Raw genomic sequence first — 19,169 nt, 5'->3', positions numbered from 1 at the left:
GGGTGGGGAGAAGAATGGGGAAAAAGTAAGGCCTGTGGGTTGAGACAAGAACAGTTTAAAAACTGAAATAAAGTAAAACACAACCATGATGGTAACAATAATATCAATCAAAAGGGAGATAACAAAAAGAGAGAGAAAAAGAAGAAAACCAAGACAAATGGTGATGTACAACATATTTGCTCACCTCAACTGATGCCCAGCCTGTCCCTGAGGAGCAATTGGATGCTCCTGGCCAACTCCCTTAGTGTATACACTGAACATGATGTTCTATGGTATGGAATATCTTTTTAGCCAGTTCAGGTCAGCTGTCCTGGCCATGCTCTCTCCCAGCATTTTGTGCACCTGCTCAATGGCAGCGTGTGGGAAACTGTGGTAATCATTACTAAAACATCAGTGTGTTATCAGTCTTGTTCTCATGCTAAATCCAAAACACAGCATTGCAGTAGCTACTAGGAAGAAAATTAACTCTACCCCAGCTGAAACCAGGACACTGGAGTAAGTTAAAAAACAGAGAAAAGAGTACAAAAGAGATGTTTTGCAGACTCCCTACTACTGCTCCAAGAAGAACTCTCTTCTCTATGAAGAATCCAATATAGCAAAAATGTCCAGCAGTCACATCTACCACACAACAATCCAATGTTGTTGCAGCTGAACGGAGTCACCACAAGAGCCAAACAGTTTGCTTACAACTCTTTGGATTGCTGAATGGATGGGTTTTATTTTGCTTTTGATAAATCAGCATGCAGAAATATGTATGACGTCTGGAGCTTCCCCCACGCTTCAACAGAGGTGCAGAAAATAAGAATGCCTTGCTTTCCATTATACAAACATGGGACTACAGTAGTATTTAGCACTGTCATCCTAAACCTGAGCTTATACTCTTTCAGGCCAAAATAAGGAGCCTACTCCATTTTTAATGGATGGTAAAACATTTTTCAAAGTCTCAAGAACTAACAGATATGACACCTTCCCTAAAACTTCCTGCAAGAAGCTTTGTACAGCATTGTTTAGCCAGTTGTGCCTGCTTCTCAAGAAAGAAGTGCAGAACCAGGACCTGTGTATCATTTTACCCATTCTAGAAGAGAAAAACTCTGTCCGTTTCCAATTTAAAACGTAAAATATTTTTCCACGTTTCACTTCTTAAAAAGGGGAAGGTTAGGGAGGAAGAAAGTTCCCAAGGGCTCACAGACTGACAGTATCTCATATCAGACTTCTGAAGTTCTACCTGAAGGCAAAACATTTGCATGACAGATACCCTCCATGTAGTAACATTGCCAAAAAAAAAAAAAGTCTCAGAGCTTAAGTGTTTGAGGCACAAACATTCCCAACAGACTCACAAACAGGTAGTCAAACCAAGAGAGGAAGTTTCCAAAGCAGAAGCATTAAAGGAAATAAAATCCACAGAATTGACCTCCCACCTGCGCGAGGGTGAGAAGTTATGTTTGTGAGTGGCTGCCTTGGCTGGAGCGCGGGAGGTTTGCTTTCGCCTTGCAGCGGGTGGTGAGTACTCCCTGGAAGGGGAAGAATTACTGCCAGAGTGATCTGCAGGACTGGGAGAACGCTTCTGTCGACGGGAGCTTTCAGATGGATCCCTGGGAAACACAAACAGCAGCTTGTTTAACAGGCTAAGAGGCATTAGCACAATTCTAAGAAACTACAGACACTTCCAAGACAGAACATGTGATTACCATATCAATTACTGTATGTTATACAGTCATTTGTGATGATTTCACATATGAAATTACCTTAAGCTAGCAAATCTCAAGAATGCAAGACATGCACTAAATTTCTTGCTACACTGGACTGTAAAAACTAGAACATGGTAAAACAAAAAAAACCTTATTGTAATTTTACCTAACATTTCATGTGGTGGTAAATCAGAATTCTTACCAATGGAGAAATATTTTGCTACCTTATTAAAAAATTTCTGTAATATCAGAACTTTATTTACGCAGCTCCAAACTCAAACATATTTTTAAAGGCTAATCCCAGCAGCAAGTGAATGAAAGCAATCCATTAAAACCTTCAACTATTTCACTGACCATACCTCAAAGAAATTTGACATTTCAACTTCATTTTTATTATGTAGGAGAAAAAAATGACAAAAATCCAACAGTGAAAAACAGAGAAAAAAATGACAAAAATCCAACAGAATACTACAAGGCTGTAGTCACCACAGCAATACCTGCTTATAGTACAATGATAAGACAAGTACTGTCATGGTGCTTTCAGCACTACCTAGAATGTTCCTTTCTATTGCTTGTGACTTCCTTCCAGTAATGGATTGTGCAATCATGAGAGAAATAAAATACTTTCAAGTAAGTATGGTGGAATTTATTTAATCAATTAAAAATGCATGATTCACTGCTCTTCCAATCCTTAGTCTGCTATGCCAGTTACAAAGTACAACTTCACAACATGTACCCTACTTTCATCAGGAAAATTCAGGACATAAAAATGCAGATCATGTCAGGACATAAAAATGCAGATCATGTATCTTTCAGCTTAAGTGGACGTGTATGCTCCAGGAAATAACAGAATAGTCATAGCAGTCCAACCATTTTTTAATAAATAAGTATGCATAAATGCAAAAGTGAAGCAATTCTAAAATGTCACTAGTCTTTGACAACCTCAAAAATACTTGAACCTACTGAAGATTAGGGAGAGTTTAAATGCACACTGCCAACTTGTGAAGATATCAGTCCTCTAAGATTTCAGAAAAGCATGCAATCAGAGCAGTGAATGACTTCAATAAAGATTTTGGCAAGCAACCTGCTCCACTGGTGAAGATCCAAACCCTTGAGAAATAATGAAGCTTTCAAAGAGGCATTTCACAAACTTACTAAGTAATGCAATTAAAACCTACCAATCTGTTAGTTATAGTCTATCAACCCACCTACATAACATACTGAAAATACTTCACTGAGGACTGAAAAGATTGTTGGCAAAGTAGGTAATACCACCCTTATTATTCAGTGTTCTATAGAATTTAATTTTAAAAGCAAGGTTAGAGTTAAAAGCTAATGATGCAACATAACTTACCTCTGCTTCTCTTTTTTCTCCTTGTGCCTTTCAAAGTCACGCCCTCTCTCTTTCACGTCCCTTGCCTTTTCTTCTGAACGTTCTTTTGCTTTATGTTTCTCCTTGTGTTTTTTCCCCAGGGGAGTTTCCTCTTGTACTGGAGGAGGAGGGCTAGGGGTACGAGGACCTTTCTTTTTACTCTGAGTACTTTTAGAACTCCTAGAGAGAAATTAACAGGGTGGGGGTATAAAAATGAAGAGTTGACAACTATTTCAAACAATAATTTCTCAGACATTGACAAGAAAGTTATAACATAAAAGGCCTTGAAGCTTTTAGGATGGGATTTACCAACTCCCTTAGCAAGCACCATTCAATAGCAGAACTTGACAGAAAGGTGAGTAGAGATGGTAAAAATTTATGTTGAGCTCCTACATTTATAGCCTTTTTCTTCCAAAGGAAGTGAACAAAAATAGGAATTGCTCCTGTTCAGAGAGAACCAGTTTTCAAAGATAAAATGCCTTACATGAACTGTGTACATCAGAAGACAAAAACCATACAGCACCTTGTTTATACTCCCATTTCTGCAATGCAATATCCTAATGACACATACAAAATTACTTGAACTACTCATGTTTTCAATTTAATGTTAACTACCAGACAGGATGAAGCATCTAAACATTCTTGAGTATGCATCTCACAATATGAAACATTATGTACTTTCTGCACAATTTACCACTAAGATAAATCCTATCAACTAGGTAACACTGCATAGGTCAGTAGTATACCAGCACATGCTATACCATTCCTGCAGCAGAAACAATGTCATTCTGTCCCTGCTTTAAAGGGGATTTTAACAAATAGGTTAAACAGGGGATTTTCCCAAACACAGATGTGTCTGGTTACACTGCTGCATTAATTTCTTTCCTATCTAAAAGCTGCAAACAACAATTCAAAGTATCTTGTGGCCAGCAAGAACTTTAGAAGCAGCTTTGGTGATTGACTTTGGTGGCACTGCAGCCAGTTAAAATCCTCTGATTTTTACATATTTTATCCTTAATTCTTCCCTGCCCCCCTGCATCCCTCTCTTCTTATTCTATCCTGAATTCTCAGAAATTCCCTGCTTAAAAGTCACATATTTTATCTTGAACAGTAACATGCAATATCAACAGAATGGGCAGTTGGTCAAATTTAAACATTTAGAGAGGCTGCTTCACAGGCTGCAGCATTTCAAACAGAAGTGTTTTCCTCTTTTCAATGGTTTGTATTTTCTCATTGTCTCACAAAGATTCTGGAGATTCAGAGAAAAGATCTGCTTGTAAACCATGAAAATAATCAACTGAAAACTACATCCATGACAATTATCTGCACAAGATGATTCACAATGCACAATTTAGAGATCTTCTCCTGAATTTATATAATCAGGGGCACTGAAAGGAAGGAAAATGCAAAACATTATTTATGAAAACTCCAGTAATAAATGTAAGTGTGGTTCTCTTCTCATTCTCTTGCAAGATGCATCTATATACTGACCTCTGCTGCTCCAAAAGTGGTGAAGAGACAGTAGATGCTTTCTTATCTTTCTTACTAGCTGAAGATGATGATTTGGGACTGGATCTTCGTTTTGGAGATTTGCTGGACTTTCGTGGTGATGGTGATGGTGATAATTTAGATCTAACCACCTCTGGAGAAATCTTGAGGGAAAGAATATAATTAACCAATAATATATTGATGCTCAAAAATGTAAGTGTATGCCAATATGTGTGTCAAACATGTAAATTCAGCAAGTGAGAGAGTATGAGAACCATGTACATCTCTCCTTCAACTTCACCACATTGTTTGTGGAGAACAGCATAAAAGCAAGACAACATACAAAGTGTGGAGGAAGAGAAGGTGATGCACTCTGTAATACATCACAAAAACTGTAACTTAAGGTTTAAAATCAGTATACTCACAACTAACACTCACATTTGCCTGAAAAAGAAAGACATCCTTAGAGGATTTTTTTTAGTCTTCCTCAAAATTTTAGAGTTTCTAACAGCTACAGCTTTGTCTCTGCCACTCTATTCTGTTACTACAAGGCAAGCAGAAAAATGAGATTAGGAAATGCCTTGTGTTTTCCTTTTTCTATCTTCTCTGTTACAGATCTTACTAGTTTTGTATCACTAAAATGTATTAAATCTTACTCATTTAATAGCTGACTTCACAAAGGAGAAAACTTGGTTACTGTGCTGCATGACTGATCAGATACTCACTTCAAGTACTCAAGTCACATACAAATTATATAGGTGCCAGTTATTTACTATCATGTAACACAACTGTGCATTTGTAGCTCAAAAACTTTAAGTCTTCCGGGAAACAATTACAAGCCTATGAAGTGGCTGATGATTTGTTTTTATTTCACATTTACATAATACAAACCTCTTTTTTAATTACTATTTCCTCTCGTTTCTCCATGTTTTCCTGTTCCAATTTCATGAGTTCTCTCTGAATCTTTTGGCGCTTCATTTCCAAAGACAGCTCATGGTCATAATCATAATTAACATCTCCATTATCAGAGTCTTTATTTGAAGAAAAAAAAAGTAAATTGATTAGTAGACAATTTCTTATGAAAAATACAACAATAACATTTAGCATACTAGATGCCAACCATAAATATTACTCCATGACTTTTAAGCAGTGCATGAATGGACCAAGGAAATTTGGCATTCATGCCAAATTTTTTCTCCAATTCTGTGTACAATCATGAAGTAATTCCAGTTAGTTCCATACAACCTGAAGTTCAACTCTTAAACTTCATTAAAAAGAACACCTCAACTTCTTTCATGGACATTCATCCAAGGAAGCAAGGGAAACAAAGTAAACCACTTTATATTTAAATAACAAGAAAAGTAAAACTGTGTGTCTTCACAGGGAGTGAAAATATGTAGAGCACTACATAACTGGGGAACTCACATGAAACGGATTCATATAATGATGCATGATACTGGAGGAGTTTAGTTAATACAGTGTCTTACAAAACAATTGATATACTTAATTAATTACATGTAAACACTGATTTTAAAATAAGAGAGGAGTTATGTATTAACCCTTTCATTGGATGAACATACGCTTCAAGAGTTTACATCTGGTTTTACAACATTACCACTGTTTGGTTTTCACAGTAGAAGAAATGTTATTTCTCACACTTTTTCATTAAGTCATGGACAGGTAGTATCTTAAGCTTCCAACCTGGCAACTGAAATCTTACTGAAAATTGAATTTATTCACTCTTTTATATTAATTCTGTTTATGGATATTTAAGTCTAATAGCCAAAAAGCATTTTGGGAAAATATCTGTCAGAGAAAAGACGACTTCATTAAAAAGTTATTAGCTTTCACTCCCTTCCTACATACAGGAACTACATAAAAGGTGAAATTCATTGCAAATATATTCATTATATGTGAATTCTCTCCGATGGGATCAGAATTCCCATTTTTTTCTTGCAACGTTGTGACTACTTCTGAAACACAGATTCTCAGAAAACTACAGAAACACCACAGCTCAGTAGAAGTTCCTGTAACATCACTATCAGGTCAACCTGGACTCTAACAGAAGTGAAACTTAGGAGAGAAAAAAAGTGCCCACAGCAACAACGAAACTTTCAGTAAGCACTAAAAGTCCTCTCACCAACTCATACAGAAGTGACTACAAAGGCAATGCAAGACACTTAGCATTCTTCAAGTATTTTTAAAACATAAATATTTCACCGATGTTCACTTTCAACTGTTGTTATTCTAATGGAGACCTTGTTAATGACAGCTTACACCATTAAAAATTATGCAACAAAAATGGCTGACTTTTGAATTCAAAGGAGTCCCACTTTCTTCTCAGACTTGACAAGTTCCAAAATTACTTTAGATGCAACTTGGATTCATCTAGTGACCTTACAGTGAAAGATTCACCATGGAGTAGACTATACCAAAAAAAGCCTGTTTTTAAAGCTAGTTGGTTTAACCACTGAACCACTGTAGCAGTCCAACTCAGGTAACTTATTAGTTCTCCTCAAAAAAAAAAAATTAACAGCTACTGCATCAAAGTATTCTGCTCAGAAACCAAATCTTGAAGCATTCCACTTGACAGACAGCCCAGAAATCTCTCAGTTCTCTGAGGCATCAGGGGACTGTCAGTTCAATACATACCTTCTCTATTTGTTTCCCAATCCCCATTTTCCTCTTCGCTTTCTGGTGTTCGCTCCTTTGTAATTTTGATATCCTCCTTTTCTCTATGTCTTCCTCGTGAGGACTCTTTCTATAAAGGGAAAAATGCCGCATTAGAGTAAACAACTTTATTTCAAAAGAAGCCTGAAGAAGCAGGTGTATTTTACAGGTATTTTGGGGTTTTTTCATAGCACAAAAAGCATTTTTCCCTTTACCCTGTTGAACAAATACTCTCCTAAACAAGCAGAGACTCCACAGGCTACATGCTCTAATGCAATTTCATATAATCAGAATGCAAATAGCAGATGGGGAAAAGAGAAGAAAGGATTCATAAAATAAGAAGGCTTAAAGGCAGGGCAAGAGTCAAGCACATATCAGAGGATAAAGTTTAAAATAGGCACCAAAATAAGAGATTAAGTTCTAAAGACCAGAAGTTTAATGAACACTTAAAGAGTGTATTTTTAACAGCCTGAGCAAGAATTCTCAGCTGTAAATAAGAATATTTATATTCAAGGCAGATGAGCCTCAGAAGTGGAACCATTTAACTCTTCAGAGGATAAAGAATATGGAAGGGGAGGAGATAATAAACCCAGAGACCCTTGGCTGGCAGAAAGGGAAAAATTCTAAAGCATCACAATCAAATCAAGTTCCATTGACAGCTTTGTGTTTGACTTTCACTGTCTCCAAGAGAAGTCTACCTAATGCAGCAGCACCCATTTCCCATGTCCTGTGAACACCTAAGAAAGCCAGAGACTATCTGTACAAGAAAAAAGACAATTTCAAGTCAACTGATGCTGTGCTGCTCTTGTGCCCCTGCTAAATTCCAGTACAGAGTTACATAGCTGCACCTCTGCATCTGCTGAAGTAACATCCTCTGTGTGATGTACCTGGACTCAAGTGGAACACAGGAAGAAACAAAGTTTCTTCACTACTAGCAAAAGAAGAAAATTCAAGCTTAAAGTATCTCAGGTGATTTATTAACTAGGAAACCAGAACAGCAAAATCTGTCCCACAGCCCTGTTGTTCTCAGCTCACATAGTGCCCTCTTGTTTTTCTGGGGATTCTTTCGTGTTGGTATGTGGGAGAAACATCAAGAAAAGGAGATGCTTGAGAATTTCACTAGCTATTCCTTATTGGTACTTAGATCTTGATTTAATTTAAAACCTTAACATTACCTTAGAAATACAGTGAGGAAACAAAACAAAATTGCAGTCAGTCACTCAAAAATGAGTAATGTTCAACTATTCCTTTTTATTCAGTAACAATGTTAAAAACTTATCTCTAATTAAATGATGTAAATCTCTAAAATTATGCAGAAGGTCATAACTTAATGAGTCATGCTGGTTTCTGACATCAATTGCACACAAGTCTATATCCACTAAGCTATTGTCTCAACATGTACTAAAGACATTCAGTCTTTGGGCCAGAATTCTACTATGCCCCAAAGCAAATTACTTTAAAAGAAAATTACTCTGATGAGATCTAAAAATTTGTAAGCATAACAAGTCTTCTCTGCAACCATTCTTTTCTTTTGTAAGACTGTTCTTATTTTTCTAGCCCACCCTCCACGAAGGCCACAGCTGTTCTAGTGGGCTGTATGCTTCTACATACTTCAACCACGCCCTACAACATAAACAAAACCATAATTTCTTAAATATGAATCCTAGCTTCTATTAATTCAACACTACCTCTTACTAGCAAACTGAAATATGAACAGTAGGACAACCTCTCTATACCGATTTAAAAAAAAAAAAATCTCCCAAAGAAAATTCATCAAATACCTTGTCATCAAAGAACATGCAGCAAGTCAGTGCTTCAAGTCCCATTTAATGACCCATGTTAAAAATATTACACAACCTGTATGTATCATGCCTACCTCCTCAGACTTACAAGCCAATACAAGCATCTTGCAAGAGCCTGTATTTTATCCTTTCAGTGGAAAGATTCAGTAGTGGCACAATCGTATTTCTACAGAAGAACTGAGAACAAAAACAGCTATCAAACTGAAATACTGAATATAGGGGAAGCATGGTATTTCACACTAAGGTTGCTTAGTTGTCAAGAAAAAAGATTTTGACAACATTGCACCTTGAAAAATAAATATCAGCTTAGAAATTGAGTATATTTTTCCTGGGGCATGCTAATAAGAATTTAAGTTATGATGGTTTAGAACACATACCTAATTTTTCTCACTGAAAAATCTTCAACATATTCCTTTTATTTTACTTGTTATACTTGTAACACATTTGATTCCCTCATGCTATGGGAATTAAATATTTCCTTCATATACTTACAGATCTTTTTTGTCCCTCCCCTAACAAGCCAAGAATAAAGTAAGTTAAGTTCCTAAAGGCCAATAGCATGACTGTCACTGGTACCTGAAGATGCTGTATATTCACTCTTGTTAACAACTTCTCTGAAGACTCTGAAAAAATGCCATTTACTAGACAAGAACCACTATACTTACATAATTATATATTTATTTATTAAAAAACAATGTAGCTTGTCTTAAGAGGAAATGATTTAGTAGACTTTGTCTATGCTGTTTTTAGGTATATGCTCACAGCTAAACATAGCAGGTGTTGCATAGATGTTTACAGTTTCATACGTTGATGTTTAGGAGAGATGCCACACAAGAAAGGGAAAAACTCATGACATTATGACTGATTTCTGTGAGATTTTATTTAATGTCTATTCAAGTTGAAGTTCTATGTCCCATGTGATCAGCCCTCTACAGCACAAGACTTGATGTCTACTTGAATAGATTTCCCACTTCTGCCACAAAAGCCTGGCCAAGTACAAAAGGACTCATCCAATCTGTAAAACATGCTTCCAGCCAAGAAGTGTTACTTTGCCAACACTGATACAAAGAATAGAAAACTGATACAACCTCCAATTCTTGCATTGCAGAAATCTCAGTTTCAACCTTATCAGGTTGCACACGTACATGCAGCAGCAAAATAAAGTCATTTCAAAGCACAGATTCCTTTAAACCTACAGTAAGCTACACGTATTACAGCTACAACCTTTTGGGCAAGCTAGTACTACAGTACTACTTTGCTCCAGGCATATATTTATAGTGTAAACTACTATCATGCTACAGAAACACATAAGTAAATGAATCTGAAGGTCCCCTGACATTAAGTGGTATTTGTTCCCATTTCAGAGATGGAAGACAATGCTGAGTCCTATTTCCCATGGAAATAAAAGCTAGAGTGACAAAATCCACAGATACGAAACAAGTGATACACATTCCTTACAAAAACCTTCCTAAATGTACATTAAGCTCCTCCCACTGTTTCTCCCAAATCACACACACCTTCCACGTTTAGACTTTAGGTAAGACTTCATACACACCAACATAACTGTCTTCTCATAATTTAAAATAAAAATTTTCAACTGAATAAGTAACAGCAGGAACCTCATCTAATTATTTGTATAATGATTCATACACTAACATACAGTGCTGAAGTAATTCCAAACACAAATCCAAGAAACACAAAAACAACTGAGTTTAATGTAGGTGTCCACATAACACAGCATATCGTCTCTGCAAATAATAATACAAAGCATGAAGAAATAAAAAGGGATATAGTGTATAAACTGCCAATATAGGAAGTTTCTTCCTAAACACATATGGATTGTACTAGTTATGCCTCCAAAGAATAAAAAAATCTCTTCTGAAAAGATTTTATCCTAGTTATACTGTCTTAGATTCTGGTGGAACCTATTCAGCTTTGCATGCCTATCTTCTGACAACCAGGCAGAATTATAATATATAACATAAACAGCATTTCCCCTTGTCATTTTCAAATCTGCCACCCTTTCTACTGGGTTAAAGTACGAATATGACGCATCTAACTCACATTCTCTCAAACATACATTATATGCATTCATTCCATGTCCTTTCTTCTCTCCAGTTTATTTTTCACCTCTTTGCCCACTTCAGGAAGACCTTTGACTGTATTTTCTTGCACACAGGTGATGACAACCAAACAGCATTTCAAATAAAACTGGACCATGAATTTCTACAGCATATTATCAATCATTTTCTATTCCATTTTTATATACCTGAATGCTTGCTTCTACAACTGTGACTTCAATTGGAACACATGGTTTCATTGAGCTGTCCACAATAACTTATTTTTCTATTGAGTGGTTTCAGTTATTTTTAAAAAATTCATTCATTTTTTGTTTTAAATACTTCATTGTGCATGACCTTGCACTTCTCAACACCAAGTTTCATCTGCCATTGTACTGCCAAAAACTATCTTTCCCAACCCCCATGGCATTCCTCAGACTTCAGTAATCCCAAGTACTGTTTTCAAATCTTCTGCAAAGTCTGACATTTGGAATGTCCAACTTTTTTCTACATTCTTTAAAATTATAGTTCTTTAAATGAATTACAATAGCATTTTGTGTAATTCAATTTCAAATAATCTAAAATTTTCCCCTCAGCTGGCTTCTAAACCTAGAATACTATAGCTTCTATTCTTTGACTATCTATACACATGCCTCAGAAGTCTCGTTTCAAAACGGGTCTGACCTATGAGAGGCAGTTCTCTCTTAACCACTACTCTCCATCAAAGTTTCAGTCTAGTAGTCTGGTGAAGCACAGATTTCATCTGCAGAAATGTTTCTGATTGGTCTTTTTTATTTTTAACCAAAATTATGAAACTTCTTATGGGACAAGCTACTTTTCATTATTTCAAAGTTTTCTTATCAAGCTCTGCTATTATTCCAAAAGCTTTAATAAAGTATGCAAACATAACATATTAGATCTCCACCGTAACAGCAGCTGTACCGATGGAGCAAGATTTCTCTTAGCAGTTCAGCCACTTGAGTCTTCTGTCCTTTTAGATATCCTGGTTCTTTGCAAAGCAACTCTTGACGACTGTCCCTCTTCATCTATTTGTTCCAGAATATTTTCTTTGATATCCTGTATTTTGAGAGTTGCCTCCATGGAACTAAAACAAAAGGTCAGCTGTTTCCTCAATCTTCCATTTTATGAGATTGAAGCAGAGTATTTTCTACTCTGCTGTGTGCTTAATCTATAAATAATTCTTTGATACGTTAACACTAATTCTCCAATTCCTTTAGATTCTTGCTTCCAGTTCACTTTCACTTGGGTTTTAGTTGTTTAAGAGTATTTTATTATTACATTAAGAGTACACTATAAAAAGCAAGGTTAACTAATCAAAAGTAAGAATTACATCAAAATTAGAGTTGCACCAGGACAGAAGTTACAGCGAATTTTTAATGACGGTTGGAAAAAAATTTTCCCACCAACCATGTACTCAATAACTGAACAGTTTATTCAAACTATTAGAAAATAAAAGAAACACATTTCAGTAAAAAGACTGAGAGTTTACAAAAATTAACAGCAACTGAAAACATGATTGGAAGGTAAGCCATTCAGTTAAATTTAATGATAGCAGCTGCTGCTGATTTATTTACAGCTGACATAAAAAGATTTATTTCACACAACAAGTAGGAACAGATCAAGAGGAAATGATAGAACATTGTCAGTACCTGCAGAAGCAAAACTTAATTTTTACAAATAAAACCTTTTAAAAATTATTCATATGAAGACGATGTTAAACATGGTGCAGGAATACAGTGGTGCTAGTGCTTCATAGGTACAGGGTCACACTACGAACTCTAACCCTATTTGTCTGTAACATCAGAAACAGGTAACACAATTTCAAAATAATTAAATTTTGATATTTGAGGGCCACAGAGTTGCAGAAAGATGCTTACAAAATAAGAACAATAATGAATTTTTTTGAAAATTCATTAATTAAGCAGTTGGGGTGACTGATGAGTGTGTGAGGGGGAAGGGAAAATGAACCAGCACAATTGTAACTGCATGGTTTCATCAAAGGCAAATTCGGGGTGAACAACTTAGATCAGGATGCATGAGTAAGTGTTTGCGGGGGGAAATAGTGGACAACTGAAACAATGGATAGTATACTTTCTTGGTAATAATCGCAGAGTCTGCACTGTTATTAAATACCTGTTTATCAGTATTTATAACACATTTTATGTCTGTGGGGTTTATAAAATCTTTGGGAACCAAAAGACCAGAAGCACTACAAAATTGCAAAACAGTACAATTGTTAAGACACTTCATAACAAAAAATGTGATATGCTATGTACAAAATGATCAGTTCCTTAAAACATTTTCAATATTACAAGTCACAACAATAAGGTTTCTAGGACACACTGCCCAATTGTTACTGAGGGATTCTGGAGTTCTGCAAACTCCACTCTTACCCTAACAGGAGAGGATGATTCCTCTGTACTTCGTTTCTGTGGCTCTGCCTCAACATCTTGACGTTTGTTCTTCATTCTTTCCCGAAGATCTCCAGTGGGTCTTTCTGGTGACCTGTATAATACAGAAACATAATATAACCAGTTCTATGGGACTATTTTTAAAGGAGTATTATCTGTCTTTTAATTAGTATTTTATTAGTATATCCAGCAAAATCTAAACCTCCCACCCAGAGGCAAGGTTGATGAGTAAGAAAATATTCCATTCTAAAGGGCTTAAGCATTATAAAAGCTTTCCTTTCAGAAAGTCAAGGAAGACTTGACTCTAAGAAGAAAAATTATTTTTATGCATATATGGCATTACTCAGTTACTACTCTAGATCAGCCTCCCATCCAGAATAACCTTTTTCTGACCATCATGCAGATGTGTTTCACAATCACTCTTACCAAATACTTGAAGATTTAGCCTTCTCCTTAATCTAAGCTGCAACAACTTTTATATATATTACATAAATATAAGTGTCTCTCTCTATATATCACATACATGTAAAATCACAATTAATGCAGAATCAAACTACTATAGACTAGCAATGAAAGTCACAGAGAAGCACAAGTCTGAATGTGGATGAAGTCTGCAAGCAGAGATAACCTAAGCACCATCCTCCCATGGTCTAGGTGAGGCTGCTACACAGGAAAACACTGCTGCAGGACCATGAACCAGAAATGAACTCCTGGAGGCCTCTTCCATTTTCCATCTTGCACTAATAACTATTTCATTATTTAATTACAAAATACTGGATGAACTCTGCTAGTCATGAACCTTTACGATATAGTTTCTGTAAAAGATATTACTGTGATGTGGGAGGAGGAACATCCTACACTACTGTAATTTTAATATGGATTCATGAGCTCATTCACCCCTTATGTGTTAGAAGAGAACAACCATTGCATTGCTGAGGCACTGGCACAGGTTGCCCAGAGAAGCTGTGGATGCCCCACCCCTGGCAGTGCTCCAGGCCAGGCTGGATGGGGCTCTGAGCAGCCTGGTGGAACGGAAGGTGTCCCTGCCCATGGCAGGGGGTCGGAACCAGCTGATCTTTAAGGTCCCTTCCAACCCAAACCATTCTGTGATTCAAACAAATTCCTAAGCTAAGGAAATGTAGGGACTGTTTCAGAATACCTTTCAGTTCAAGAAAACAAATTTTCTCTTCATATACATTTGTCTTGATACTGAGTTTTGTACTTCTGTGATGGCTGTTTCACAGTCAAGGTATACAAAAATTTAATTTAATACCATTTCATTTCCAATCTGCACATATTTGAAAAAGTAATTTTTTTTCCATTTCCTCCTCTGCACTGTTTCCTAGATTTAATGCTTTAAACTGCATCACAGGGTTAAATGTACGAGGACCTACAGAGACAAAGATCAATGACTGCTCTCATTTTTTATAGCATTTAATTCTCCATGAAATTGTAAGAACAGGTCAATCTAGATCAGAGGAAATGTACAGAAGAGTAGAGCTCTGCTTTTTTTCATCACCAAGGATCAAATAATAACCAGCATACAAATATAAAAAAGTTATTTTCTTTGCATGCATGACTGTATGATCCTTAAAGTGTCTGGATTTAGTAAAGGTTATGATTCAAAGTATTTTTCCCCTCCCTCCATATTAAAAAGGTAATTATTTGCATTACCAAAACTCTCCGAAGCGTTCCAACCATCAGCTATCTCAACAAATAAACTGTCTTTCAGCATTAAAGTGTAATTCAACACCTTAATTTTTAATAATATTTAAGCCACAAATGCAAAGGATTTGGATTAGTGAAACTGAAAATTAAGCTAAGGAGCAGAAAGATTATCAATAATGTATTTGTAATATTGTTCCTCAAGAGGAATACCTTCAGGAAAAAATCCCATTAGCTGAAGGAGAAAGCAAGAGAACACGCACTGAGTGCAGCTCCTGTACCTTAGAGAGTCACATCTGACATTCTAATATTTTTATTTTTATTTAAAGTTACAAGCTGGGGTACAAAACAAAGTATCCAAACCAACTGGATACAAAGTATCCAATTTTACCCCCAACTAAAAAAATTTTTGTTCCCTCCCATGCCGGAAAAAAGGTATTGTGCTAAAGCATTATTCAAATCTACTTAAATATTATAAAAGCTATGAAAAAAACCCACAAAGTTAAAAGGTACACATTCAGGGCTGGGGTTTGCTGGACAATTTTTTGTTTGGTTTTGCTGTCACTGGGTAAGCTTTTTTCAGCTTTAGGAGAACACCAAAGCAAAGTCATGGTAATCACCCTATCTCTCCTTCCCCAAAGACATCATAACCCTCCAAAAACTCTAATAAAATAAGACTGACAATTAGTCATGAAGCCATGACTGTTTTCAGATGCTTTGGCTGAATGCACAGGAAAACAAGCTGGTCTACTAGCTGATTTTCTTTTATGTGTGCCACAGCTTCAATTCTACATAACTTTCCCCCAGCCCCCTCCAAAAGGGATCTTTGGTTATTCCAGGTCATGCTCACTGTTGAACTTCAACAGTTCATGACAAATTATCTCTGCAGCTTAAGACAATGTAGCTAGACTGCAACTTTCAGTTGCAGAAAAACTGAAAACAGAACCTTTCACACAAAAGGCATTATGCAATTTCTTTCTAATATTTTGAGCTGGGCCTATCTTTTACATAAGGCCTGAAATGAAGAATTTCCTCGTTTCAAATTCTAGGGCAGTTAAGTGATTTCAAACAGCATTACTTCCTGCAACAGTTCAGTTCTCCATGTTCAACAGCATTTAGGAAATGCACATTTGTAACAGTGACTCGATTTGCTCCTGTACTTCTTACAGCGTCAGGAACAAGTACCCAGCAACAGGCAGACCTTGCAACACACCTACCTGAAGATATTTCTGTGTGCCTGTGTGAGAGCACACTTGTGCATAGAGGCAGATGACCAATGTTTGTGTATTATGTACCCGTTGTAACTGCTCAAGAAACACTGCTCTGTTTCCAGTTTCCCATATTTGAAACTTTCAAAATCCATACGTTCTTTCCTAGCATGACTGCTGGCTTGGTTTGGTTTTTAAAAGCAGTGTGATGATCCCAAATAAAGAGGATCAGTCAGACTAAGAAAAGGGCCCAGCAATGGCATGGATCCCGACAATTGTATAAAGGAGCCAGCCAGGAAGTTGCCAAGCAACTAACCAACAATCTACAAGTGCAGAAAGAGCAAAATTCCGCATGGGATAGCATGTTTACACACAGCTCTTAGCTTCACCTAAATTCTGATGTTGGGAAGACTGGCAGGTCTAATACCGAATTCTCAATACTATCATCAGGTATGCTTCATGTAAAAACATGTTAGGTTTTATTTTTATAGCAAGATTAAAATTCATGCTGTGAAAGGCAGCATTAGCGCTAAAATCAATCTTTATATCATACTTCAGAATCAAGTTTTCCTCCCATGTTTTGAACTATGGGAGGCATTATGGTCAGATAAAACCATGAGCAAAAGGACTGACTGCAGGCAGGTATGGAACTTGAGGCAGAAGGTATGAAGACAGAAAGGCAGCAAGAGATGCTCTGTCCCACCCAACTCCTTGCAAAGCAGATGAGAGCTCCCTGGCAGGCTGACTGAACACAGGCAGACACACTGCCATTTTGCTATCCCAGATACTTGAACAAGAATATTGCTTTAACTGAACTGATGCAGAAGCAGCATTAGTTTGGCTTGCCTGAAGCCAATAAAATTGCATTTGAAATGCCTGGATAACATTTGTGAAAATCTCTCTAATGTTAAATGGCATGAAAATGCCACCATTTTATTATGTATATATTATGTACCAGCTTTTTCTATGCCTAGCCAAGAGCTATTAGTGGAAACTTTTGAAGACAGGCACAACTCTTTCATTTGTCTGGGGGGGGGGGGGGGTCCCTCCCCCTTTTTACTTTTAAGAACATCTTTATTAAATGCTGAATGTGCCAAGCAAATAAGCAGGAAGGTTTGTCCTTTGACTTTTCAAATAGTGCTAGTAAAAAAGTTAGCAATAAGAAGAAGGAAATCAAAGTTTTTCTTAAATGTCACTGGTGACAGTGAAGCAGAAACACAGCTTTAATCATTAAAAAAAATGTCACTTTTCTTCAAATGACCAAGCAGAACTACGCACTGAGCGTTCCAAACCCTAAAAGCAAGGAGAAAGTGACATTTTAACTGTTTTAAAATTTAATCCCTACCAGCAAATTGCTTACTTTATTCATTTGGAACATTCAGCACAGAACAGAGTACAATTTTTTACACACCAAAAGAAACATTAAACTCAGTATTATGCATTTTGCATCCCAGCTGCTAGCACCTTGGAAGCAATGGAAGATCAAACAAGCAAAGTCAAGATCATCCTAAGAGCAAGCCACATGAATACGAAAAAGAACCAAAGACAGAACCCTAACATCAGGCCAACCTTCCTTTTGTTGCTTTACTTTTTAATGCTTCAGTGTGCCCATTCATAATCTACAGGTAATATTGGCATTATAAAGGACAGCTGTTTGTAAATTGTGAAGCCTTCACAGAAAGAGATACTATGCTAAAACCATCTTTTTGTCCTTTATAGAAAGAACACTACAAGCTTACTGCCATACTTGGCTTCAGTTAAGTTAGGTGCTACACCACACAAAGGACAGTTGAAAAAACAATTAAATTTTAGAAACATATGAAGAGACATATAATAAAAGATATTCTTTTTTGAAAAATTAGGTAACTTTTTTGATCTCCCCCTACATGACATTTTCCAATATCTGACAGATACAGTCACAAAGCCATGTTTTGAAGAGAAGTGTCTTCTCACAACATGAGAGAAACAATAGACATTCATCATGTAACATAGCAAAGGCAGGAGGGCTGTGAGTGTAAGCACTGCTGTAAGTAATTGCAAACCAGCATTTTAGTACAGGACAGAAAAGTATACCAGAAAGCTGCAGTGACACTATGCCAAAACAAAAAAGTACTAAGGTACCTGAACTTCCCATTTCAAGTAATATATAGTTAATTTGCATCCAGTTGACTATTCATTTTTTAAAGCTGTATACACACAAAAATCCTGCACATTGCCAAAATAATTGTTTTAAGCAGCTTCATAAGGCAATTGGTTATTGATATAACACACAATTAGGCACACCACAGCATTTCACTTAAAAAAAAAAAAAAAGACCAACAAAACAAAAGACAGAGTTGCAAAAGCTATTTTCCTACAGCATGTGAAGAATTCAAAGTGAGTTCTTGATTTACCTTCTATAACTGCTGCTATAGCCTTTACCTCGTGGTGAAGGGCCATGTACGAATCTACATGTGTTCCCATAGAGGCAGTTGCCAGTCTTCAGCCAGTTACGGCACTGTGTCTAAGAGACAGACATTACTGGGTGAATTTCACACTCCTTTCTGGAAATACCATTGGTGTGAGTGTGGCAGAACAAACAAATGACTCCACATTAAGTCCCATTTAGCTGTAATTTCTGCCCATCAGTAATAAAATTGATTTTTTAAAAATAATCAACAAAGAGCATCAGGTCTGGCAGAGAAAAATTTAGGTTGGTGGAAACACTATTAATATGCACAGTACTACTGCTCCATCCAGAAGCTGGCACAACACACGCTATTTGAAAATTCTTGTATTGGCATG

At 36.5% G+C, this 19,169-nt stretch overlaps 1 protein-coding gene across 3 annotated transcripts in view; it reads right to left on the bottom strand.

The window, feature by feature from the left end:
• The window catches only part of ZC3H13 (zinc finger CCCH-type containing 13), a 45,406-nt gene that overhangs the window by 20,055 nt on the left and 6,182 nt on the right, over positions 1 to 19,169 (bottom strand). For all 3 annotated transcript variants that reach the window (XM_054271450.1, XM_054271452.1, XM_054271451.1), the window contains exons 3-9: positions 18,779 to 18,888; positions 13,495 to 13,606; positions 7,201 to 7,309; positions 5,440 to 5,579; positions 4,552 to 4,712; positions 3,043 to 3,240; positions 1,419 to 1,592 (exon numbers count right to left, since the gene is read on the bottom strand). In XM_054271450.1, coding sequence (XP_054127425.1) covers positions 1,419 to 1,592; positions 3,043 to 3,240; positions 4,552 to 4,712; positions 5,440 to 5,579; positions 7,201 to 7,309; positions 13,495 to 13,606; positions 18,779 to 18,888 — 1,004 coding nt within the window. The remainder of the gene's footprint in view (positions 1 to 1,418; positions 1,593 to 3,042; positions 3,241 to 4,551; positions 4,713 to 5,439; positions 5,580 to 7,200; positions 7,310 to 13,494; positions 13,607 to 18,778; positions 18,889 to 19,169) is intronic.

Source organism: Melozone crissalis, unplaced genomic scaffold (assembly GCF_028551555.1).
Source record: "Melozone crissalis strain CALT ecotype California unplaced genomic scaffold, PUWL_Pcris_2 ptg000013l_1, whole genome shotgun sequence".
Lineage (NCBI taxonomy): Eukaryota > Metazoa > Chordata > Aves > Passeriformes > Passerellidae > Melozone > Melozone crissalis.
Note: the sequence above shows the minus strand (reverse complement) of the source record. Positions and strands in the feature narration are given on the sequence as shown.